The 27,900-nt window shown below is 42.4% G+C and overlaps 1 protein-coding gene across 1 annotated transcript in view; it reads right to left on the reverse strand.

The window, feature by feature from the left end:
• The window catches only part of TMEM175 (transmembrane protein 175), a 668,934-nt gene that overhangs the window by 255,724 nt on the left and 385,310 nt on the right, over positions 1-27,900 (reverse strand). The window contains exon 7 of the mRNA XM_044059461.1: positions 17,681-17,845. Within this exon, the coding sequence (XP_043915396.1) occupies positions 17,681-17,845 (165 nt within the window). The remainder of the gene's footprint in view (positions 1-17,680; positions 17,846-27,900) is intronic.

A 27,900-nucleotide genomic window follows, 5' to 3' on the forward strand; every position in this document is an offset into this window, starting at 1 on the left:
AAGTTTAGTCCTGTCTAGGTAAAAATGAATTTGTCTATGTACATCCAAGGTATGCAGGCAATATTCCCCTCTGTTAGAATGATTAGGGAAAAACACTGGCAAATCAATAGTCTGATTGACAGATAACTCAGAAACGACCTTGGGCAAGAAGGTCGGATTGGTCCTTAATGAAACTCTGTCCTTGTGAAAGATGAGGTAGCGGGGTTTGATAGACAAGGCCTGTAATTCAGAAATACGTCTGGCAGAAGTAATAGCAACTAAGAACAACGTTTTCCATGACAGATACTTTAGATCACTGGTAGATGCAGGCTGAAAGGGAGAAGTTGTCAACCCTTGAAGGACTAAGGCCAGGTTCCAAGGTTGAACAGGTTCTCTGAATGGAGGCTTTAGTTGGGTTACACCCTTCAGAAAGGTCTTACAAAGTCTGTGTGACATTAAGGAAGTGCCCTGGAAGCCATTATGAAAATTAGAAATTGCAGCCAAATGAACACGAACTGTGGAGGCTGCTACCCCCGATTTAAAAAGGTCTGAAAGATATTCTAGCACAATATAAACATGGGTTGTAAAAGGGTCCATTTGTTTATCTTGTAACCAGAGAGAAAATCTCTTCCATTTGCTGCGGTAGAGTAGTCTGGTGGATGATCTATGAGCAGCAATCAGAATGTGATGCACAGGGGAAGATGGGTCATGCTGCCTAGGAATCACTGGAAGTGGATAAACCAAGCTGTCAGTTTCAGACTGGATAGGTTTAGATAAACCAGATTCTGCGGGTGAGAGATCAACTCTGGAGTTGGATTGAGATTCCATGGTCGATCTAGCAGATGAGGCCACAGGAAGGGAAAACAAACTTGTCGAGGCCAATATGGAGCAATGAGGATCACTTTGCTCTTCAACTGACATGCTTTCTTGAGGAACAGGGGAATGAGGGGTATCAGAGGAGAAGAATATAGCAGACCTGAGGGCCAATCCTGGACTAGGGCATCTTTCGGTGACTGTTCTCAAGGGGGATCAGGGCAAAATAGTTGCTGCACTTGTGATTGGACGGGGACGCAAATAGGTTGCAGCAAGGCTGGCCCTAGTGGTCAAAAATCTTCGCTGACGCTAGAGGACTGAGACCACTCATGAGGCTTTAGAATGCATCTGCTCAACTTGTCTGCTATCACGTTGGAGCTCCCGGGAATGTGCCTCACTATCAGAAAATGGTTGGAGGCTATCACCCATTGCCATATTCTCATGGCCTCTAAACATAGTGGGTATGATCTGGTTCCCCTTGTTTGTTGATGTACCAGACTACTGCCATGTTGTCTGAATGAATTGCAATAGTCCCTGATGGAAGGATCAATTGGAATGCTTGCAACGTTGGTAGCACCGCCCTCAGTTCTAGGACACTGATATGCAGATGGGCCTCCGTCTGTGACCAAGTGCCTTAGACTGTCTTTCCCTGAAACAGCTCCCCCACCCCATCAGGGAGGCATCCGTGGTCACTGTGGTGTTGGGCTGATGAGGGTTGAAGGGGCGAGACCACTGGTGAGGGTTGACATCCACCAGAGCAAGTCCTGTTTGCAAATCTTGGTTATTGGAATCGGAAAAGATAAGGGGTGCTGGGGGTGGGTACCACGGAGTAAGAAGCAGCCACTGAAGAAGCCTCATGTGTTAGCCTTGCTAGAGGGACTATGGTGATGGAGGCTGCCATCGATCCCAGCAGATAAAGAACGGATCGAGCTGAGGCTAGATTTTGTGAAAGTATTGCCTGAAGCTGTTTTTTGATCCTCTGAATTCTGTGATCTGGTAGAGAGGCTGTACAAGTCATTGTGTCCAGAATCACTCCAATGTACTCTAATGAGTGACTCAGAGTAAAGTTTGACTTCTTCCAGTTTATTGATATTCCGAGCTGCTGTGCAGTGTTTAGGGTGTAAGTCAAGGCCTGATCCAGTAGACATTTTGTTGGGGCAGTAATGAGCCAGTCGTCTAGGTAGGGAAACACCTGGAATCCTTGAAGTCACAGGTGAGCTGTGACTACTGCCATGCATTTTGTGAACACTCTGGGGGCTGTAGAAAATCCGAAGGGCAGTAAGCAAAACTGGTAATGACTGGCTACCGCCCAGAAGTGAATATATCTTCTTGAGCACCTTTCCACCTTTATGTGGTAGTATGCGTCTTGAAGATCTATGGAGCGCATCCAATCATTTTTTTCCAAAAGTGGAAGTATAGACTGAACTGTGACCATCCAGAATTTTTCTGTCTTTACGAATTTGTTTAGGGCGCTGAGATCCAGAATTGGTCTCCAGTCCCCTGTCTTTTTTGGCACCAAAAAGAATCTTGAAAAGAAGCCGGATCCTGTCTGGTCTGGGGGGACTGTTTGGATGACTCTCTTTTGAAGCAGCTCTGATATACCTATAGCTGCGGCTTTCCTTTGACTGGGTGACACGTCGGGTAAGCTTCTGGGTAAGAGGGGAGTGAATAAGAAAACAATATGGTATCCTCTGGTGATGAGCCTTTGTACCCAAGCATCTGTGGTTATGGATTGCCAGGCAGAAGGGTACAAGGAAAAATGACCCACGACTGCTTCCAAAGGAAAGCAATCGGGCTGCTCCTCAGAAGCGCTGATAGGGCTGTCCAGAGAAAGATTCCCTGGAATCCCGGTTTCGCGGACCTCCCCTGCCCCAAAATAGGTGTCTTCCGTTAGAATCCCCCCCGCCTCTAGGGGAAAACTCAGCCCGAGAGTCACGGAAAGGACCCTGAGAATTTTTGTGCCACATTTTCCCACTCTTCTGAGTCCTAGAATAGAACTGCTGAGGAGAAGATAAAAGGACACCTACGGCAGATAGGGTCTTACCTTCCTGTTCACATCTGGCCAATGTATCTTCTACCTTGGACCCAAACAAAGTAGTGGACTTAATAGGGGCATTAAGGAAGGAAGCCTTGAAGGGATCCACAAAGTCACAAAGGTGCATCCAGGCATGGCGTCTCATGACTATGCCTGCACCCGCAGCTCTCGCCACTCCCTCAGTAGTGTGTGATATCAAATGCATTGAGGAATTGGAAACAGATTCTACGGTCATTAAATGAGAGGCCCCCTTGTCTCGGACCTCATCAGAAACTGCTCCTGCCAATGTCTGAGATAGTTCGGACACCAAGTCTCTCTATAGCCTTGTGAAATGTGCCAGGTAGTTCAAGGACCTAACAGCAAAGATCGATGACGCAAAGACTCGCTTCCCTAATCTGTCCACCGCCCGGGATTCCTTACTGGGTGGGTGAACAGCCTGGTTCTCCTCTGCCAGTTCCTTCTTTGTAGCGTCAGCCACCACCATAGGGTCTACTGGTAGACCTTTCGACCAATGGAGGCACTCTTCTGGGGGAGAAAGGATCTTGTCCGGCCTATGAGGTATGGCCTCCACAGAGTCCAGTGCTTTCCACGCATGCTGCCTGATGAGCTTGATGAGCTCATTGGCAAGGTGGGGTAACCCAGGAGGTAGGGGGCCAGGCACAAAAAGCCTGCAGGAACACAGACTCCTCTGAGGAAGGGTTAGAGGACTTCCCATTCACCTCTCTGCTTTAAAATTTCTAGGATGTCACCAAAGGAAACTTCATCAGAATGTGAACTTGGGGACCCCTCCCCGAAGTAATCTGTGTCTTCGGTCAGTGACTCTTTCGTAGAGTCCATGTGCTTCCTCTTACAGGTAGTCTTGCAGTGGACTTCCTCAGTGGGAGACTCTGGGGAAGGCTGCAAGGACAGGGTCCCCAGGGGGAGAATGGCCCAAGACTCTTGCACCTGGTTGCAACTTGAGACAGCTGAGGCCCAGAGGAAGTAGTAGTCTCTGACAGAGGCAGCCGAGAAGCAGCAGCCAGTGTCCTCTCCAAGGCCTGGAAGGCCGGCCCGCCCGAGGAGGGATGCCTCGAAACCTCCACAGAGGTCGAAGGAGTCTGCAGAGAAGGGTTCAACTCCACAGGGGAGAGACACATTTGAAGGGGCAGGAATTCCACTGGCTAAAAGCAGCTGGTCTATAAGACACACCACATAATGTTCAAAAAGGCTTCTGGTAGACCTCATTGAAAACCCTGAAGGTGATTCGGGCCTGTCCAAAAAAGAGCTAGCATGACCACTGAAAAAAGGTGTCTGTATAGGTAATGTCTGCACAGAAACTGGCGGAGTTTGTATAGTCTGCGCCACTAAAGCCGGCGCAGAAGCGGCACGCACTGAAATCAACGGTGCAGAAGATTCCTGCACTGAGAATGGTGTCATCAAAATTGGAGTTGTCTGCACCAAAACCGTCGGTGCCGAAAAGGCCTGCACCGAAGAAATTGTCGGTGCCAAGGGGGTCTGTGCCGAGAAAACTGTCAGCGCCAAAGGCGTCTGCACTGAGAAAACTATTGGCGCCGAAGATGTCTGCACCGAGAAACAGGACAGTGCCGAAGGAGTCTGTACCGAGACTTCAGTCAGTGCCAAAGATGACTGCGCCAATATACCAATCGGTGCCGAAGAAGTCTGCACCGAACTAGTCGGTGCCATAGTAGTTTGTACCATGAAGGCTGATGTCTGCATCGAAAGCAACATTGTAGCGGGACCAGCAGACATAATCAGAGACAGAGTCAAGTGAGTCGGTGCTGAAGCAGCCGCTGGCACCGACAACTCTGACAATTTAGCCTTTTTATGTTTCAATTCCTTAGGGTCTCCACAGGGAAACAATGGAAGAGACTTAGACCTTTTATGTTGTTTGAAAGGAGGAGAAGATTCCTGCGACCCAGAAATAGCCGCGCAGAAAGGGGTCTTAAGGAGACCCTTTAGTACTAGTTTATTTTTACGTTCGTTAAAGTCCTGGCAGAAAAACCTTTACAAATCTGATAGGGTGGCTTCACTGTGAGATGAGGCATGCCCAAACAGTAAACACACAAGTCATGCGTGTCAGACTGAGGCAGTCCACACTCTGAACACCTCAAAGCCTGGACTCCCTTTATTCTCAGACATTATATCCACAAAATATTCAAAAGATAGACATACACTGACGCAAGGCCCAAGGGAGGGCAAGGAAAGACTACCAACAAAGGTAGAAGATACCAAAAAGGTACAAGTAATAAAGAATAAGAAGATACGACTTAATAAAGTCGAAAAACTTCTGTGAGAAAAAAAAAAACTCAAAAGTTATTAAAAAAATACACTTAACTAGAGAAGAACGGCTGAACAGCAACACAGCAAACAAGATCTGAGGCAACAGAGAGAAGGGTATGATGGGTAAAATCTTATCTCGAGAGGTTTGTGGCCGACGCGAGCTTGAAAAAAGGCTGGCTCTGTTCTGAGGTCGGAACTGAATCCCCATGAGTAAGGAATAAACGAAGATTAACATCAGATATTATGTTTAACATCCAATTGTCATTTGTTATATTTGCCACGGTGTCTGGATACAATGATCTCTGCCCCCAACTGCCTCCAGAGTAGAACAGTCGGGCAGCACTTTGGGAGCACTGGAAGGGCCTGTCAGAGAAAAGTTCTCTGCCGCCCTCGTTCTGTGGACCCTCTAACCCTCTGTGGCTGCGCCTGCCATTAAATCTTCTTCCTCTGCCCCTAGAAGAGGATTCATCCTCAGATTCTGGGAAAGATCCCTGGGACTCGGAACCACATCTTCCTACTCCAGTGGTTTCTAGAGGAGTTACGTTGGGGGGAATAAAACTTGATCCCTACAGCAGATACGGTTTTTCCTGCCTGCTTGCTGTGGGTAAGAGTTTCTTTAACTGTCAGTTCAAATAAGAAGGAACAGTCAAAGGGGGTGATGCCTTAAAGGGATCTGCAAAGCCTCATCCTGGCATGTCTTTGAAGGGCTATGCCTGTGCTGGCGGCACAAGAAGTTCTTTCTGCAGAGTGAAAAATTAACCTCATCAAGGAATTAGCAAATGATAACACAGTGGCTAACTGGGCAGATACCTTCTTGAGGTCCTCTTCGAACAAGGACTCTGTCAGTGAGTTGGTGAGTTCCTGGACCAGTTCCCTCTAGAGATGCGTGAAGTGTGCCACATAATTTAATGCTCTCAATGAAAAAGTAGCTGAGGCATACATGCACTTCCCGTGCCTGTCCAAAGTCCAAGACTCTTTATTCTGGGGGATGAATATTACAGTTCTGCTTGGCTAGCTCTTTAGTGGCTACAAACACCACAATGTTATCAACAGGGACACCGTTGCTCCAGTAAGGATGACCACTAGGAGGACTAAGGTATTTGTCTGTGCACTTGGAAATGGGCTCCATGGTGTCTGGCTCCTTCCACCTCCAATGGCGGACCAGATCAATGAGCTCGTCTGCTGGTGGGGTTATCCAGGATGTAGAATGGCCCAGCCCGAAGGCCTCCAGAAACACCGACTCCTCAGAAGAAGGGGGTTGATATGACCAGTCTCCCTTTTGTTTCAGTATTTAAAAAATATCTCTGAAGAAGATGTGGGGTGGAGATGGGGGGAATCCACCCCCTTCATCGAAGTCAATGTCTTCTACCAGTTACTCCAAAGGGAAGTCTTACGTGCTTCCTCTTGCAATGTCTCTTCCAATGAACTTCCCTCGTGGGATACTCAGGAGAGGAATCGGAAGACTGGGGGGGCCCTTTGCTGGCGGGTAGGCCTGGAAGCTCTCCTGGAGAGGCTGACTGCAGACAGGATGAATGGGCACAAAGCTCAGATCAGAGGGAGATTGGGTAGGATCTGGGGAACGAGAGTCTGCTTCTCATGACCTAGAGAAAGCCCTTTCTGCCACCTGAAAGGAAGACAAACCCAGGGAACCCCCCCCTTCCCTCACAGCCAGGGCTACCATAGAAAAGAAGGAAGAAGCCATCCCGGATCCAATACCTGCTTTTTTGTTAAGAATCACTGCTTTGCCGCCTACTTTTCAGCGTTTTCCAGCTTGCTAAAGTTTATATCTGTATTGGAAACAGTATTTAGAACACATCTAGAGCCTGTTTACTACATTTCCTGTGTTGCACTTAATTTAAAATAGTTTTTTTCTCTTAAAACTGCATTTTACCTGACTTTGGCCTAGCACTCAAGTGTGGGGTCATTTATTGCACTGTTTTTGTGATTATTTTGCTACTTGTGTATCTCTGCTACCTTTAAACTAAAACAAAAAAGAAAAAAAAAACAAAAAAAATCTTGCTTTTTTCCCACTTTCTGAAATTTAAGAAAGTTCAGTTACAGATTTGCTGTTCTGAACTGTTTGTAAATTTCTTGGAGGCCAGTGCTTGCTTGCAATAAAGGGAAGTCTCTGTGTTCACCAGTGGCAGTGGTTAACACCGAACAGCCTGCCTGTCCATGTAGGAGTGGTTATTGCCTAGAAGCTGTAGTTTTATTGGCCATTTTGAGTCAATTCTAAACTCCTTGATCTCTATCTCTTAAAACCCTGCTGCCTCGTGGTTTTGGCGTCTTTCCAGGCTTGTTAGTTGTTGCTGAAGCACCTACCAAGGGGAGAAAACGCTGAGAGGAGAAAGGAGCCACTTTTGAGATTTTAAATATTTTCTTCTGCTTTTTTGTTAAGAATTACTGCTTTGCCGCCTACTTTTCGGCGTTTTCCAGCTTGCTAAAGTTTATATCTGTATTAGAAACAGTATTTAGAACACATCTAGAGCCTGTTTACTGCATTTCCTGTGTTGCACTTAATTTAAAATATTTTTTTCTCTTAAAACTGCATTTTACCTGACTTTGGCCTAGCACTCAAGTGTGGGGTCATTTATTGCACTGTTGTGATTATTTTGCTACTTGTGTATCTCTGCTACCTTTAAACTAAAACAAAAAAGAAAAAAAACAAAAAAATCTTGCTTTTTTCCCACTTTCTGAAATTTAAGAAAGTTCAGTTACAGATTTGCTGTTCTGAACTGTTTGTAAGTTTCTTGGAGGCCAGTGCTTGCTTGGACTAAAGGGAAGTCTCTGTGTTCACCAGTGGCAGTGGTGAACACTGAACAGCCTGCCTGTCCTTGTAGGAGTGGTTACTGCCTGAAAGCTGTAGTTTTATTGGCCATTTTGGGTCAATTCTAAACTCCTTGATCCGCATCTCTTAAAACCCTGCAACCCTCTTTTAGTGCGGTCTTGCGCACAGAGCAGCGTCGGGCAGCGTCGCTTAAACTATTCCCGGCTCCACAAAGTCTACTCTTCACTTTTTCCTTAGAACTGCTCTAAATCTCAAATTAAGCACTCTATTCTCATTCTAACGCCCTGCACTTGCTCGTATAAGTAATCTCATAGGTAAACACAAACTAAAGTACTACATCCTCTTATACTCCTTCAAAGCACTTGCTCCCTATTGGTTCTTTCTGATCAGTCAATAAGTAGTTCCCTATATTATTCAGGCATGTCCAAAGGTCATTTTCGAGTTTACTCTCCAGTCCAGCTGGTGAATCTTGAGGCAATGTTACAACTGCCTTATGTATACAGACCACCCTCTCCTCCTCCCAACAAGCTCAAATATATGTGAGAGATGCAACTATATAGCCAAACTGGAGGCTAAGCTCTCTCAACCCAGTACTGGCACAGCCTGTCAGGAGGAGAAGGTAACCACACACACCACAAATCCAGTCTCACATAGACCTATAGCATCAGCAAACCAGACACAAACACACAAAAACATACTCGGAGGCTCTAAATAAAAATCTGCCTAAGCAGCAGAGACCTCCAAAGCAGACATCCAAGCAACACCTACCACGAAACAATATCCATGTAGCACATAGCTCACAAAGTCAGTGTGCCATACAGTCACAGCCCTTAAGGCTAAACAACACACCCAATACACTTGTAATAGGTGACTCTATTGCCAGACACACTGACGTCCCACTCACTAGGCTGAACAAGGAGAAGGTCACTGTAAGCTGCCTGTCGGGTGCCAGGATCCGCCACATAACACAAGCACTCGGGTCACTTCAAAGCAAGTACAAGTATGACTCCGTCATTGTCCATGCTGGTGTGAATGACCTGAGATGTACCTCCCTGGACTACATGAAAAAAGATGCACAAGAGCTCTTTGATCATGTAGCCCAGGCCGGTATGACCCTGACCTTGAGTAGCATCTTACTCTCACCAAGAATGATGCCACAGTATAAAGACAAAATGATCAATTTTAACAACTGGCTAAAGTATTGGTGTCATTCAAAGGGGATCCAGTGTCTGTCAGCCTGGGATGACATGCTCGACAAGCCACGTTGCTTCGCTAGGGACGGCTTGCACCTGTCACCCCTGGGTTTTTGAATACTGGCTGAGGCTCTTGCCTCCCCCATAGTGCCTTTTTTAGGCAATGCTCAAAAGACAAACCCACCCCCATAGACAACACAAAGAAAAAAAACTAAGGGTAATTCTGCTCAACTCCAGAAGTCTAAACCACAAAATGCACTCACTCGAGACTCTCCTCAGTATGGAGAATATCGATATCTGTGCAGTAACAGAAACCTGGTTCAAGGCTCCTGAGAGCACCCCAGCGCTACCAGGCTATACTTCATACCATGCTTTCCGGCCCCAAAACTCAGACTGAACCACAAAAGGAGGGGAAGTATCCATATTTATCAAAGATACCCACACCTCCAGGCTAGTGGCACTGAACAAAGCTTTGGAGACCATCCATGTGCAACTAACAGTGGGCAAAACTGCCTTTCAGTTTGTAGCCTGCTACAGACCACCCTCCCAAACACAGGAACCTCACTCGGCTTTCATGTGAACACTGGAGAATATGAAGGTCTCTCCAAACACTATTATATTGGGTGACTTCAACTACCCAAACATTGATTGGGAAAACTACTCAAGCCCAAACACCCTCGCCCAATGGTTCCTAGAATTTATAAACTCAAATGCTATGGAACAACTGGTCACCACTCCCACAAGAGGGGAAAACATACTGGATCTGGTCATCACCAACATGGGGTCTCTATGTTCCACACCAGAGGTATAACCCTCATTGGTAAGATCAGACCATAAACAAATCTCACTGGACATCCATGTTCCATCCCCACCCCTAGCCAAGGAAACCACAGTGAAGAACTTCTCAAAAGCAAACTTCACACTTCTTAAAACTGAGGTGGAATCCTTCAAAGCCCCCGGGCCAGTGGACAATATGGCCCAACATGCAGAATCCTTTACAAAAGCATTCTATGGACACCTACAGGAATGCATGGAGCATGCTATCCCAAATAAAACCAAGACTCACTCCTCCAAAGGCAGGAGACCTGTCTGGTGGACCCCGGCCATAAATAAGCTATACAACAGAAGAAGAAAGCTACTACATGATAGAGCAAAATCCCAAAAAGAAAAGGCGTCACTGATCAGTACTAGCAAGAAACTATGATCCCTCATAAAATCTTCTAAGGCCAGCTTTGAAAGAAAAATTGCACAAGACACTAAAGATAATCACAAGGCCTTCTTTAGTTATGTCAGAAATCTGGGAGGCAACTCCCAGATATGCTCTGAGTTAGTGCAAAACGACAAAAAATTCACTGAACCCACAGACATTGCCAACATCCTGGCAGAAAGGTTCAGTGCAAACTTCTCACCCCCTTCCCCTCCCAAAAGAGCAAATGTCTATCCCAACAGAGTGTAGCCTTCCTGAGATCACAGATGCACAGGTGAGAGCTGCCCTCTCCAAAGCTAAAAACACAGCATCAATGGGACCAGATGGTGTCCCGGGCTGCGTCTTACACGAGCTCCAAGAAGAACTAAACCCTCATATAAAGTCACTGTTCAGTCTCAGCCTTACTACAGGATATGTTCCAAAGGAATGGCGTACAGCAACAGTGGTCCCACTCCACAAAGGTGGTGCCACAACAGACCCTGGAAACTATCGCCCTATAAGCCTGACTAGCATGGTCTGCAAAGCTATGGAACGTATCATCATGGAAATCATAAACAAAGACATTGGGAACCTTCAGACACTGGATCCTACCCAATTCGGCTTCGTTAAGGGCAGATCTTGCCTCTTGTACCTGGTCGACTTCTTTGAAACAGTTACCAAAGCCATAGATTAAGGGAAGGTAGTCCACACAGCCTACCTGGACCTCGCAAAGGCCTTTGACAAAATACCCCACTCGGGCATCATAAATAAGCTCACCAGCTTAAATATCAACCCCTATGTCACAAGATGGGTTGCAAACTGGCTCAGGGATAGAACCCACATGGTCAGAAAAGCAGGTGCCATGTAAGACTCTAAACCAGTTACAAGTGATGTCCCACGAGGCTCAGTCCTGGGACCTCTCTTGTTCGGTATATATTTCTCCGAGGTACAGGCTAACACGGGTGGACTATGGCTGACCAAGTTCGCAGATGACTGCAAACTGGGTGCTATAATCCACTCTCCGACTGACACAAGCATCCTCCAAAAGGGTCTCACAGAGATGGATAACTGGTGCCAGAGCCATGGCCTAAAGCTAAATGCCAAAAAGTGCATAGTCATCCCCTTTGGAAAAAAACAAAGTGCCCACAAATTACCACATAGGTGGTAATACATTAAGTACGGAAGAAGTAATTAAGGACTTGAGGACCCAAGAAGATAGCAATCTCTCCTTTGACAACCACATTGCCAAAGTGGTTAGAAAGACCTTCTATATAGCCCACCTTATCATGAAAGGGTTCACATCTAGATCAAGAGAGGTCATTGTGCCCCTCTACTCATCACTTATCAGGCCCATAATTGAGTACAATGCCCTGTTTGGGATGTACCTTACCCAACACCTTCAGCATTTGGAAAGACCCCAAAAGTATCTCACCAAGAGGATCAAGGGGCTCAAACAGATTCCCTATGCAGTTCGGCTAAAGAAACTCCAGCTCTACTCAGTTGCGTACCGTCTACTCAGAGGCGATCTGTGTCCGACGTATAAAGCCATGTCCAACCCAGAATTAATGGCTATGCTTCACCTCAGGAAATCTAAATCCCTTAGAGCTACACGCCCCAGGGACCTGAATCTCAGCACAGAAATAAATAGGACATGCTGGAGGGACAGATTCATTTCCCAGAGGATAGGACATGCTGGAGGGACAGATTCATTTCCCAGAGGCTCCCCTCACTCTGGAACAAAATCCCAATCCATGTCAGGCAGAGCCCATCATGGACCCTCTTCAAGAGAAATCTTGACAAATGGATGGGAGATTGTAAGTTTACCCCTGGGATCTCTTCTGTGTCGCTGCTTGATAGAGGTATAGTAAACAAACCTTAAAAGGGCTACCTTCTGTGACCTACTATACAGAGGCACAGTCAACTAATCTAAAAGGGTGGCGAAAGCCAAACATACTCTGGCTAGGCTTATAAATGCCCTAGGGCAGATAAGCCTAGTATCAACCTATGAACCTCTAGACAGCACCAAGCCTGAAATGTCAAGGGCAAAACCCCTAGGAGCAGAGATGGCTCTGAAAGGGTCGGAGCAGAGACCAACCCAAGGAGTCGGCTCTGAAGTCCTGGGTCTGGGATCACCTCCGTTCCGAGGTCATCGAAGCAGAGCTAGTCTGGGACACTGCCGTAGTCGAAGAAAAACAAATTCTCCGCTCTGACGACAGCCCACTGAGAAGAGTCAGATCCTGAAGTTCCAAAACTGGAGGCTGTATCAGAAGAGGAGATTGAGGTACAACCCCACATGGGTTGAAGATAGCAAAATCCCCAACTGAATCTGGGCTTTGAGAAAACTCAGCATCATCCTGTCCATGTCTGAGTGCGACAACTGAGAGGATCTTGAGGAGGCTGAAGAATGGGTAGACTTGAATGTGTATAGGCTGGTGAGAGTGGTCAGGGCTGGAGAAAGAATGACTGTGGGACCTCCAATTCAAGTGCATCTGACCTGAGGAGGATTCACCTGGAGATGGAGATATCTGGATCGGAATAATGTCCGCAGGATCCGAGCAGCTGCTCGGACCCAAAGACTGAAGATCCAAAAGTGTTCGGGTCTTAACCGGTGCTGACTCTGTCAGATCCGAGAAACTTCTCTGGTCCGAAGAAGTATGGAGATCAGTAGGATCCCAAAGTGGCTGGATCTGATATTTTTTGATGTTTTTCTGGCACAGAAGATGTGGACCCTGGGGATGTTAAGGGGGCACGCTTCTTAATCTCCTTAGAGGCAGGAATTTGAGCTCCAGAGGACAGTAAAAGACCTCTCAAAATATGATTATTACAATGATCGGCAAGGGCACCGGGATTGAAAACCCTACAGATGTCACATTCAACTTCCAAATGCCCCAGTCCAAGACAATATGCACACACCTCTTTGTGGGCATCTGCCTGGGGAATCTTATGCCCACAAGAGGCACACCTTTTAAAACCCATAGGTTTGTCAGACATGCTGCAAGCAGAAGGGTTACCACACACACACACACATACACACACACACACCCACACACATACACACACACACACCCACACACACACACCCACACACACACACACAAACATACACAGTACTACCCAAAGACAGGTTGACCAACACAACTACTCTAACTCTAGCACAGATAAAGCAAAGATACTGGAAAACTTTTTTTTAAACAGCTAAAGGAGTGGAAAAAGAAGAGACAAAATGGGTCGGAATTTGAAAAATTTTTTGGAACATATAACACTGAAATGCTGAATAAAGGCACCAAAGTCACTAAAACCAAAAAATCCAAGATAGTACCTCAGAAAGGGAAAAAAAACAGCGCAATGGATTGCTTTATATTAAACTTTGGACTTACTATCTTGGATTTTTTTATTTTTTAGAACATCCTATACCACCAAACAAAAGGGATAGAGGTGGTACCAAAAATGTGGTATGTGCAAATACTGCAGTTATATTTTACAAGAAAAAATGTGATTATTGTTGAACCTACACAACGTGTTTGGTTGGATACTGGAACTTGTGGTACTTTGGGACTAGTCTACGTTGTGATCTGTAAAAATTTTAATTACTTTTAAATTGGTAAAACCATTAGAAGTCTTTGTAAATGCATTTATGAACATTTGCACGCTATTAAGAACTGTGATGAGAATAATGCCCTTTTTAAACATACAAAGTATTATTGTCAGGATAATTAATTTCTTTTTGGCATGGTGGAAGTTAGAAAAGATGAAAAGGGAGGGTATTGGGAAAATAAAGTGGATTAGTGTGAATTAAAGTGGCAATTAAGGTTAAATGCCACAATGGTACCAGGTATTAATGAACACACCTCCACTGTACCAATACTAAAGAAAAAAGCTATGATTTTATAATGTTTTAACTTTGTACGTCTTTGACTTATTTGCCTTTAAGACTGAAATGATTAAGTTTTATTGACTGAGATCACATGATGTTTTTACCACTATTTAAGAGGATGCTGTGTTAATGTTGAATGGTTCTGAAGTCCTATGTTTAAGGACAAAAGTGCTTGACCATTTTATAAATTTTTTATTTTATTAAAGGGATTGTATTCATCTATGTGTTTTCATACCTTTTTTACCACTGGGCCTTATTGGGAATCCTACCACCACATTGGCTTTGTAGCATTTTGTTAAGAGAAAAAGAAAAGAAAAAAGGGGATTAACGGTTACAGGAGAAATGTGGAGGGGGAGGGGCAACCCTAACATCAGTGAAAACTTTGCTAAAACTAGCTAAAAAGGGAGGAAGGGAGGAAAGACAAAGATAAACTCCATTGCTACTAAATAAAGTAGAGTGAAGGAAAAGAATCACTACAGAAAGATACACTAAGAAAATAGGAAATGACTACTTACCTCTAGCTGAGGCTAAGAAATCACGTCTGAGCTGGAAGGAGGCAAATGAGATCTGAGGAGTTAGAGGAGTGGGACATTATGGGAAAGGGATGAGCTTGAAGCTCGGATTGTACATCCTGAGAAGTTGATGAGTCAAATCAGAGATCAGATCCATAGACCCACTAGTGAGGCAGAATGAAATGGACAACATCAGATCCAGGGGTTTATGCTGTCATATACAGGAGAGGTATCGGAGGAAATACTTTCAAGTAGAATACAGACTTCTTTTGGACATATGCACTTGAAGTAGAAGAGGGTGATGAATGGTGGTGGGGTGGGCAATGCATGATCTGTGGGAGGTATGGAGTTTATTGATGGGAGATAACTTTTTAACCTCTTGCTATAGGATGGAGACCCAAAACAGGGACAAGACAGCTGTGTCAATGTGAGCAATGAAATGGAACCAGGCCTAGAAGCTTTAGACCTGGATTCCAAATCCCTTACCATGTACCTGTCATGCTGTCACCTGGGATCTTTTAATGGATCTTCCAGTCTGTACTTCTGCTGAGCCAATTATGTCCCTAGCAGATGCTGGATTAGGAATTAGGCTTCATGCTTCTGTTATCTATGGTATCAGGCTGTAGAATGGAAAAATGGCTGTGGCAACACCCTCTGACATTGTGCTGTGACCCAAGTCAACACAGACAGTAACTGTGTTGGTCTTGGTTTCCAATCCAATACCTATTATGGAATGACAAGGTCTATTTTACTCAAAAGATGAGTGATGTATATAAATTACGATGCTAAAAGAAGGACCAAAATGTGTGAGTGGATTGAAATGATTGGGGAAAATTGGAGTATAAAAGTCCTGTACCCAGGGATAACGGTACCAGTTTGATCTAAAGGAGGAATGCCTCATGAGGACAGAGACAGCTGATATTTAAATGAGCTGTATAAAAAAGCATACACAAGATGCAACTGTTACCCACCACAGAGAGAAGTTACATCGCTCTGAATACATGAAACAAGGAATCCTAAAATGCACATAAACCTATGCATACATATATACATGTATGTATATATATATATATATATATATATATATATATATATATATGGATCTACTTCATTTCATTGAAAACTCATTTCAATGAAAGTCAGTTTCCTGTGACCAATTCACTGAAAGCTCACTTCACTGAAACTCATTTCGGTGGAAGTTATTTATGGCCTTTTCCCCACTGTAGTACGATCCTGGAGTTAGTATATAAAGTAAGGGGGGTGTGGGGGGCTAAACGTTTTAAAGCATACAGATGGATACTTACAAGTGTAATGAATAACTCTTTCCAGAAGACAACATATAACCAAACTATGTGGGGGGCTTCACCCCCCCCTTACTATATATACTAACTCCAGAATTGCACTACAGTGGGGAAAAGGCCATATATAACTTTCAACGAAATGAGTTTTCAGTGAAGTGAGCTTTCAGTGAAATTCATTTGAGTTTTAATGAAATGAGTTGTCAACAAAATGAAGTAGACATATATATATATATATATATATATATATATATATATATATATATATATATGTATCACACATAGATACACGTATACACTATGTTCCAATCTTCTTTCTCGGGAATCAAAAAGAAGTTAAAGTCTTAGTCCCATGCCACAGAAACTGTCTGTAGCCACTTAAAAAGGGTCTAGCCAGAGTCTTCCATGTAATGCATTTGCCCCTAAGTGACAGCAATACTGATTTCATGGTCTTTAACTATGCCCTGAGAAAGGAGTAAAGGTCACTGCTGTCACTTTATCAGAAACATTAAACATCTGGTAAACTAAGTGGCAGGTAGAGTAAAGTGTAAACCACACAGTTCACTACAGTCCACTATTTGTCTGGGGTATCAGTTATGTGTTAGTAGAGTTAGCATAGGAAATGGCAGCACATGCTATTAACTTGTAGTTTGGTTTTACATTTTGAGAGTTTTCAAAAAAGAAAACGTATGAGCATTTTAGTTTCTTACAAGCTGCTCTAGCCTACACCAAAACAACCCCTCCCACTAACTCATAATACCTAATATCTCTCCCATTAGCTCTTAATATCTGTTTTAAACTAGCAACAACCCATTGAAGGATACAAAGAAAATTAGCCAAATGCACATAAAGAACCTCCAACTCCAATAAAGAGCTGAAACTCCAACATATGAACAATTAAAGAAAAGCTTGAGAGCTCCACTTTGTTCAACTCCAGTACTTAAATCTGAAGAAAATTGGGAAATGCTGCTCACATTTTAACTGTAGCCATCTACTTGAAAAATGAATGTATTATTATAAGCATGAAATGTTATAACTTGGATATAAACTGCACCCTCCAAAAAAAAAATACAACCAATTATTTTAAAGACTGATAACATAAGCCCCTGCTACTAGGTCACTTATAAAGACAATAACTAGAGCAGTCTTCTTGGACGTGTGTGGTTGCAGGCACTTTTTAATAATATTAACAAATGGCAAAATAGTGATCAGAATTAGAATATGTGGTTCCAGCATTAAACTATACAATCTGAGGTGTCAGTGTCTAACATGGCAACTTGCATATAAAACACTGGTAATACCGCAGCAGGCATTTAAATTGTGATATGCAAGCATGAGACTTGTTTGTAAGTGAAAATACTTAATACACTTATGGAAGCTGTTTAAAAACACTTTGCATTTTAAAAAGCAGCCTGTTTAAAAAATCTTTTCATTTCCTCATAAACTGCTAACCTTTAATTTACACAGATGGTAAACAGTGTCACAAAGTCCGACTAGAGTTTTTGTTTCAATTGGATTATTTGAACCAATTCATCTGATAAACTTAACATCTAGTCATTAGTGACTTTAAGGCAATGCTTTAACAGTGTGAAGGACAGCTTTCAGAATATCGGCAACATTTCATCACATATTAATTTAAAATTTTACCACATAATACACATGAATCATATAAAATGAAAAATTTTAATATGAAAAGAAGCAAACAAAATGGATACTGCTCACCAGTGGTACAGACAGAAATGCAAGTAGTCCTGCGAAAAAGCACATAATTGGCCCTCGAGCTATAATCTTTAAAATATGCTCTCTGTAGAACAACTGGTTCTCAGACATCTGTATTTGATGATTCAAAAGATATGGATTGTTGAACCCATAGAGTACCATTAATGCCTATAAAGTAAGAAGAAAAAAACTGTTTAAAATCAGTGTTGGGTATAGCACATTTACATTCTACATATACAACATATTGACCAAAATAATGAAAGAACACCACAACTAGTGACACCATTTAAATGACATTTACAGACTTATAAATAGTTGGATTAACCTTAACCCAACTGAATAAAAAGTAGATTTTTTTTTCAAAAGACCAAAAGCAGCTAGAAAGGAGTAAAGTCAGAAACCAAGTAGCAAAAGCAAAACTTAAAAGGACAACAATGTTTAAAATGCCAAGTTTTCATCATCACAGAATGTTTCTCCTATGCTACAATTCAATCCCAATACATATTACCCAGTCTGCTTCTTGGAGTCTATATTAAAGGACTGAAGAGGTGTTTCAGAGAACACCTCTTGGTCGACACGTAATGAATGAACGCAGTAAAGCGCGAATGCTCAAAATAGCGATTTCTTTCCTTGGGAAAGAAATCGTTTGGCCATCCCCATGTGTTTGCCCCTTTCCTCACTGTAGTGCAATTTCGGAGTTGGTATATTTAGTTGGGGGGGGGTGTGGGGGGCACAGCCCCTCACGTGGGGGGTGAGGGGTGCAAAGCCATCCACGTTGTTTTAAAGTGTGTGTGTGCGTGTTTGTGCTAGCGGAGCGTTCGCCCTTTAGTGCATTCGCTCATTACGTGTCAACCAAGAGGTGTTCGCTGAAATACCTCTTCAGTCTTTTAATATAGACCCTGCTTCTTACCTGCACCAGATACTGTATTTTTCCTATATTTAGCTTTCTGGGACACCTTGGTTTACTTCTTCCTGATACTTGCCATATTCTCTGTTTTGTTATAAAAGCACATTTTGGCTGAGACAAGTCCATGAAGTGGGAAAATGTAGTTGCATCTGTGACATTTACACACTTAAGAAGAAATAATTAGATTAATGATTCTAGCTAGTGGGCCAATAAAAATACCACCATCTCCCAGACAACTTGTCTCAATTTCTTAAAGTCTAGAGGTAGAGAAGCCTGGGGCAAAGAATGTTTCCACTGGATAACTGGCTTTGGGGCCTCAGAGACAACTCAATAAGAGAAATCTTCGTTGGCCTTGTCTAGGTCATGGCAGCAGCAGGCTGGGCAGACAGAGCTGACAAGTCTTTAGGGGCAGACGCCTGCTTCTGTAGGCCTGAAACTTGCAGACATTGAGGGGCAATCTTTGTAACTAGATGACTTTCTGGTGAAGGTCTGTTTCATCAACAAATGTTCCAAGTTTTTCTCAGTGTCATTGCTATAAAGCCCTTTTAATCCTTCTACAAACACAGCACTCAGTAAGGTTGTACTTCTCTCCTAAAAAAGGATAGGCAGCTTGCCACCAAGTGCAACAGCCTTACTTCAGATACAATAATCAAAATTTGTTTCAGCATGGTGAAGAAGAAACAGGTCATGAGTTTGCATGCTGATGAGGAGAGAGAGTACACCAGCCAGAAGAGCACAAACAAATATACAGATCAGACGGATGAGATGCTAAACCAAAACCCCCATCTACCTGAGTTGGTGGTAGCACAGGTGGATGTAAAAGATACCATGGCACTTATAGAAAAGACTAGAAGTTCTTTATTTAAACAATCAAAATGACAACGTATAAAACTCAAAAACACAATCCCCTCCTTAAAATAGAAAGTAATAAACATCTTCAGAGTTACTTCTTCTGTTTTCTTATATTTGCAAAAACACAAAATATTAAACACAAACCTCATAGTACCCAATATTTCTTATTCTTCCCATCCTTTAATCTAAAACCATTTTCTACCTTTCTTATTTCATGCCCATCCCATTTTTATTATACAAAACTTCAATGTATCTAGCCAACAAAATATGCAAGACGTGCTAACAGTTCTTTATCCATTATATCCCATTTATCTCTTTCATCTCCTTTATAAAAAAAAAATCACATAATTTGCTTATTTATTTTTTCAGAATCCTCGTTATTGCCATTCTTGCAAAGAATGTTGATATTCTTTCACACTAAAATAAATAAATGAACAAATTAAAAAAAAGATACTCAGCTGTTTCTTCCTAGTTACATACACCTTTTCAGATAACTGCTGGTTCTTCATGTCTGGCTCTAGTGGAGGTTTATTTATTATCACTCTCCACATTACTAAATATAATCAAATTGTTTTTTTATATACATTTTCTATTTAAAATAGCTTCTTTAATTTTGCTTTCTATTTCTCTGTCAACAGCCAATTCTGTAACACTTATCCATAACATTTTCATACCAACTTTTTCTATTATACAGCTTTTCGACTCTTTTACTAACATTCATATAGCCAACAGATTTTCCATCAATTCTTTCATCTTTCTTAAACTTCTTGTATTGTATCAACTCAAAAATCTGATCTCATTTTATACTTAATATTTTAGCCACAGCACCTTTTTCTTTATTACCCAAAATATATGCAATGAGCCCTCCACCCCCAAAATTACTGCATTAATTAGACTCACCCCCCTCTATCTTTTGTATTGCATACTACATTTCTTTTTACTGGATCTAAATGTAGAACACCAACCTACAAGAAAAACAACTTCTAACAGATCTTTTTCAAGGCTTTCTGGAAACATAAATACTCTACTGAAATAGCTTACAATTCCTAATATTATAAAATTTATTAAGTAGACTATTTTTTTGAAAAGGTCATATGATTTCCATGCAACAGTTACTTCTTTTACTTAGTGTATTAAATCACTCTACTGTTTTGGCATAGTCCATCTCTAAATTTAATGCCTAACACTTAAATATCTTGCCTAGTAAAATATATACCACTTTTTTATTTATATAAAATATATTACCAATACCATCTTCCCCTGGTACAAATTCAATCCTTCCCCTCAATACATTTTTTAACTTCCTTAGTACTAATTTCTCTGCTTAGTCCATCCATTGCTTCCTTAGAAATGTTTTAACTCCACATTCTACAACTTGTATATTCCATTTGTGTGTGATATATATATATATATAAAATCTTCACAAAACATCTACAGCTGTAATAATTTCTTCTTGCTTATTCATGATTACACTAACTCTAAACCTCCATTAGAATACTTTCAATACACATTATTTGACTTCTTAAAAAGGACTAATTTCTTTCTACCTTTAACAATATATTTGTCTTAATAATCTAGCTTTCCATCAACACAAATATTATTTTTTGTTGTATCATTGCCTTACTATTACCTCCTATAACTTCTAATTTCTGATCCACCTCTGCATACATGTCTTTCTTTTCTATTGTTATGACAATCACTCTACATTAAGTTACTTTTTCTTATATTTTATTTTGTAATAAGCCCACCACTGTAACTAATTCATAAAAAATCTCTCATCTGTAAATGTTCCCCAGTGCCATAGGCAAACATCCCCTAGGCAGTATGAATATCACCTCAGGTCTCCCCTGAAAAAGGCCCATGGCCTAGTGGAACTAGAGATATCAACAAATGATAGATGTATAGACGGAGAGATAAAACCACCCTCACATACACATACCCAAGCCCCTCTCAAATTCAGTTTCATTAAGATACCAAACACACAATGTAATATCTCCTTTCTCTTATCTAACATGAAATCTCTAAAGTTATCTCTTGCCATTATAAAGCCATACCTTTAATTAGCACATCACTCCACTAATTAATACATTATTCAGGTAATGTTCTCTTTAACTTCACCATAGTTTATTTGGCAGAGGCAGTACCTTTATTTTCAAAATACAAAACTGTAAATGCATACCCAGAACATTACTGTTAACTGGTGACATGATTATAAGAGGTTACCAAGGCAACTTTATATCCTCCTTTCGTCTGATGAAATGCAAAGCAGAATGCCACATCTGTGGTAAGAAAAGTATTCCAATGCCAAATGTTGTCTTCTGGAATTATTTTTAAATACTGAATGTTACTTCTCTGCCATATAAAGCACAATGCAGAATGTCACAGCTCCAGTTATATAAAGCACAATGCAGAATGTCACAGCTCCAGTTACACCCCCTCACCATCAGAGAGGCAATCAAAAAAGCCCAACTCAGTTAATACAGAATAGCAGCTGTTACAATGCTTTTGACAGCCTTAGTGTAGGGAGCGGGTTGGGGCGCAACACATACAAAATTAGGGTTCTTCATTCTTTTACTCTGGCAATTAGTGCAGAGGAGTGGCTGGCACTCAGCACAAAAGATTAAGGCTCTGAGCTGCTATTGAGCTACTTACTGTAGTTAAACACACACAGACTGTTTGATTCTTTCCACTTCCATTTGCCTGTTGTGTGGCTCTGAGCAAGTCACTCAACTAGAGAGTGCTACTAGTTTGCCCCTGAAATGGGACACTTGTGCCCAGTGGGTTTACCTAGTTAATGAATTTATAACATTAAAAAAATGCACCTGTTACTTTCTTCACTAAGATGAGAATCAATTCTGTTTTGTACTTTTTCTTGGTAATTCCACCAGACAAAACAATGGTGACTTAGACCACTTCATGCACTTGAATAATTTATAAAATGAGTAGTCAATTGGATTAAATCCAGCCCAACAACCTCCAAATGTAGGCATGACAAGGACGCACAGTTGAAGCACTTAAGTGCACATTTCATTATCGCATGGAATTATGAGAACTGGAAATACTTACAGTTTACCAGTGCAGGGATATTCATAACTGGTAAAGCAGTGTATCATCTCACTACTTCAAAGCTGAGAGTTCCCTTTCTAATAGAAAGTCTTACATAGCTACTTAAACCCATATTGCTCAACCTTCTTTTAAAGTGTTACTAACTGGCACATACATCACCATCAGAATAATCAGAAATTACTTAAAAATAGCTACTCCTTATAGTTTTTTATATACTGAGTGACAAGAAAGTACAGATGTGTAAGTAAACTTACCATAACAGTAGATGTTCAAATGATCACTACTGCAGTAGCTTTAGCTATATAGGTTATACCTGCAATGATGCATCAGCAGCCAGCTTCCAAAGCTTTACAGCATCTTCCATGTGTCCAAACTGTCAAGCAACTTGTGCTGAGCTGACTAAAAGGCATGTTTGGGCAAGAAGCCCTTCAGAGTTTTCCTGCCAACAGAAAAAGGGAGGCTGAGCTCTGAAAGGATAATGCTAGGAACAAAAAAATAAATAAATGTTCACACCCTGACATGAAAAATACACAAAAAAGGGGGGGGATGAAGGGAGTGGCCACTGCGGCAGTGATCATTCAAACATCTACTATTATGGTGAGTTTATTTACACGACTGTACTGTGTTTGACATGCTGATCACTGCTGCAGTAGTCTTAGCCATGTGAGTAGATTACCCTAGCTTACTATATTTGGGAAGTGGAACGAGAAGAGTCCAGGGGCCCCTGGAGAATGGTCCTTGCAAAGCCTAGCTTGAACCAAGTAAAGGAATCAAGCTTACAGTGATTTGTAAAAAGTATGTACAGAGGACCAAGTAGCAGCTTCTAGAATACTTTTAGAATACAACCCTTTCTAACAAGGCACAGATGAAGCCAGGGCCCAGGTAGGGCGAGCTTTGACTCTGCCTGGAACAGTTTTATCATGGTAAGTACAACAAAAGGTAATAGTCTTAAATAATCATTTGGGAATAGTCTGTTTTGACACAGGTTATTTTTTCTTCTTACTTTCACATGAAATGAACAACCGATTTGCAGATCTGAAAGATTTTGTTCTGTCAAGACAGTAGCTGAGTTGTCTGTGGACATCCAAGGTATGGAGTATCCTTTCTCCCTCATTTTTAACTTCAAGTAAGAAAACGGGGAGGTGGATAGTTAAGCTTTTAAATAAACTCAGATACCACTTTAGGCATGAAAAAAAGATTAGTTCTCAAAGAAACCCTGTACTTGTGGACAATAAGATAGGGTTGACTCACCATAAGAGCTTGCAACTCAGATACTCTTCTTGCAGAGCTCAGAGCAATCAGTCAATCAGCAAAAATGTTTTCCACGTTAAGAACCTCAAGTCAGCCAGAATAACTGGTTCAAATGAAGTGTTAGCTTCTTTAACATAAAATTAAGATCTCAAGGAGGAGACATAGTTTTACTTGGAGACATCTTGTGCAAAACCCCTTTCAAAAACATTCTGAAACGAAACTCCACTGAAAGAGGAGGATCCGTGGGCAGACATGCTGAAACCATCAATAAATGAACCTAGATAAAGGAATAACAAAGGCCATAGGATGGCAACTCAAACAAAGTAAAAACAGAGAATAACTAGCACTAAATGGGTGCTGGTTATGTTGCTGGCACCAACTAGAAAACCTTTTCTGGTTTTCTAGCATCAGGCTTTGTTGCCTCCATTAGTACCTGCTGCATGTCCTCAGCAAACAGGTATATAAAAGGAATCAAGACCATTTCTTCCAGGCAGGCAACTGAAGCTGATTGATGTTGAGATGCATCAAACACCCGTTCTTGTATGAGTAGATCCAGTCTGCAAGGAAGCTTATAAGAATTGCCCCTGGCCATTTCCAAAAGAAGGGAGAACCACGGTTGCCTGGGTCAGAAGAGAGTCACTATGATGATCTTATGGGATTCCTTCTGAATCCTCAGAAATTCTCTGGATATTGGCAGAAAGGGTTCGTAGGTAAATACTAGGCTCTCTGAATATTAGCAGAAAGGGTTCATAGGGAAATACTACGCTCTCTGGATATTAGCAGAAAGGGTTCATAGGTAAAAACTAGGCTATCGGCCCAAGGGCCTAAGTAAGCCTAGCCAATAAGGTTCCCTGGCTTACGCCACCCAAGAAAGTTAATTTCCTGTGTCCCTGTTGAGCAGAGCCACAGAAGTGATCCCCGGGGTGTATTTCCTAGTTCCCATCCACTCATCAAGATTTTTCTTGAAGAGTGCTAATGAGGAACTTTGCTTGACATAGATGGGTAGCTTGTTCCAGAGTATAGGAAGTCTCTGGGACAAGAATCTATCCCTCCAGCATGTCCTGTCTATTGTGGTGGCATGGTTTAGGTCCCTAGAGCGTGTAGCTTGGAGGGATTGGGATTTCTTTAGGTGTAGCATGTCCAACAGCTCTGGGTTTAACATAGCTTTATATGTTAGGCAGAGATCTCCTCAGAGTAGGCAATATACTACAGAGTAAAGCTGGAGTTTTTTGAGACTGTCAGTGTAGGGCATCTGTTTGAGGCCAGTAATCCTCTTTGTGAGGTACTTCTGTGGCCTTTCCAGCTGCTGCAGATGTCTTGTGAGGTACATTCCAAAAGGGGCATTGTACTCTATAATGGGTCTAATGAGTGCCGAGTAGAGGGGAACAATGACCACTTTTTCCTGGATGAGAACCCTTTTGTGATGAGGTGTGCCACAAAGAAGGATTTCCTGACTACTGTGGCGATGTGATTATCAAAGGAGAGACTGTCCACCTGGGTCCCAAGGTCTCATCACATATTCGATATTAAGTAGACTGAAATTTATGTGGTAGTTCATAGGTACAGAGTTTTTATCAAAGGGGATGACGATGCACTTTTTGGCACTGAGCTTGAGGCCATGCCTCTGACACCAGGCATCTGTCTCAGTGAGGTCTTCTGTAGGATGTCCACATCATTTGGGGACTCAACTATGGTTCCTAGTTTGCAGTCATCTTGGAACTTCGTTAGCCAGAGGCCTTCTGTGTTAGCCTGTACTTCAGAGAAGTAGATACCAAACAGGAGAGGTCCCAGGACTGAACCCTGTCATACTCCACTTGTTACTGGTTTGAAGTCAGATTTGGAGTCTGCAACATTTACAGTGTGAGCTCTGTCAGTGAGCCAGTTGGCAACCCATCTTGTGACGTAGGGATTTATGCCTAGTTTAGTGAGTTTAGCTATAATTCCAGAATGGGGGATGGTGTTGAAAGCCTTGGTGAGGTCAAGATAGGCTGTTTTGGTGACTGCCTCAAAAATGTTGATCAGGTTCAGAAGGCATGATCTGCCTTTCACAAACCCGAATTGGGTGGGATCCAGAGATTGGAGGTTACCAATGTCTTTGTTTATGAGTTCCATGATGATACGTTCCATGGCCTTGCAGTCCAGGCTCGTCAGGCTAATAGGGCGATAGTTCCCAGGATCAGTGGTGGCTCCCCCTTTGTGGAGTGGAATAACTGTTGCTGTGCGCCATTCAGTGGGCACAAAGCCTGACGTGAGACTATGATTGAACATGGTGCTTAGGTGGGGAGCCAGTTTGATCTGAAGCTCATGTAAAACGCAGCCTGGGATGTTGTCTGGTCTCCATGGATGCTGTGTTTTTAGTTTTAGAGAGTGCAGCTTTTACCTGCATATATGTGATTACAGGGACTCTGCATTCTTCCTGTATAGATATGGGCCCTTTAGGGGGTGAGAGGGGGGTAAAGTTAGCACTGAACCTATCTGTCAGGATGTTGGCAATATCAGCTGGTTCTGTAATTTTCGTGCCGTTGTGCTGTAACTCAGAGCAGATCTGGGTGTTGCCATTGAGATTCTTGACATAGCTATAGAGTGCTTTGTGTTTGCCCTTAGAATCAGTGGTGATTTTGTTTTCATATCTAGCTTTGGAGGATCTTATAAGGGATCTCAGCTTCTTACTGAGGCTGACCAGGAAGCTCCTCCACTCATGGGATTTTACTCTTTTGCAACAGTTTCTTCCTTCTGTTGTAGAATTTGTTTATAGCAGGGGACCACCAGATTGGCTTCCTTTTTTTGGAGGATAGCGTCTTGGTTCTGTTTGGGATAGCACGATCCATGCACTCATGTAAGTGTTTATAGAGTGTATTTGTGTAGGATTCAGCAGTCATAACTATATTGTCCATCTGCAGGGGTGTCATGAAGTTTGCCACCTCTGTCTTAAGAAGCATGAAGTTGGCTTTAGAGAATTTTTTTACCGTGGTTTCCTTAATGGTGGGTGGGGGCGGGATGTGGATATCCAGGGTGATTAGCTTATGGTCGGATCTGACCAATGAGGAGTTGACTTCAAGAGTGGAAAACCGGTCACTTATGTTGGTAATGACTAGGTCTAGGATACTGTTGCCCCTGGTGGGGGTTTGGATAAGTTGATCCAGGGCAGTGGAATTTATGAATTCCAGAAAGCGTTGAGCGAAGGAGTTGGTACAAGAGTAGTTTTCCCAGTTAATGGTGGGGTAGATGAAACTGCCCATTATTAGGGTGTTTGGTTGAACCCTAATATTTTTCAGTATATCAAGAAAAGAGGAGTGGGAATCCTGGGGCATGGTGGGGGATCTGTAGCAAGCTACAAGTTGGATTGCAGTTTTGCCCAGAGTTAGTTGCACTTGGATAACCTCGGATGCATTATGCTGTGCAACTAGCCTGGAGGTGTGGATATCCTTAATGAATATGGACACACCTCCACCTTTGGTGTTCTGGTCCAGGTTAGATGACCGAAAAGTGTGGTATGACATATAGCCTGGTAATGCAGGGGTGCTCTCTACAGCCTTGAACCAGGTCTCAGTCACTGCACAGATATCGATGCTCTCCATTTTAAGGAGTGCCTCAAGTGAGTGCATTTAGAGATTTAGACTTCTAGCATTGAGCAGCATTACCCTCAGTTTTTGCTTGCTTATTCCTGTTACGGTGGTGAATTTGTCATTTGAACCTTGCCTAAAAAAGGCACTATCTGGCAAAGCATCGTGGTCTGTCGACCATGTCGTCCCACGCAGACAGATACTGGATCCCCTTAGAATGACACCAGATGCTTAGCCAATTGTTAAAGTCAATCATTTTGTCCTTGTACTGTGGTATCATTCTGGGTGATGGCAGGATGCTACTCAGAGCCTGGGCATACCTGCCTGGGCTACAAGATCGGAGAGCTCTTCCATGTCTCTTTTCATGTAGTCCAGGGCTTAGAAGCTTTCAAACAGTCCTGGATACAGCAAATCTGTATCTGGACTAGACTAGTTACAGAAAAGATGGGAAACAAGTGCAAATGCGGGCTTTTAAACCTGAAAGTTGAAAGAGATGGAAAAACTGCCCAAATGGCCAATAAACTACAATTTCTGTGCCAGAAACCACTCTTGTGGTAGATAGGCTACCTAGTGCTTACCACTCC

The sequence above is a fragment of the Protopterus annectens genome, chromosome 17.part0 (assembly GCF_019279795.1).
Source record: "Protopterus annectens isolate FY-2018-M chromosome 17.part0, PAN1.0, whole genome shotgun sequence".
NCBI lineage: Eukaryota > Metazoa > Chordata > Ceratodontiformes > Protopteridae > Protopterus > Protopterus annectens.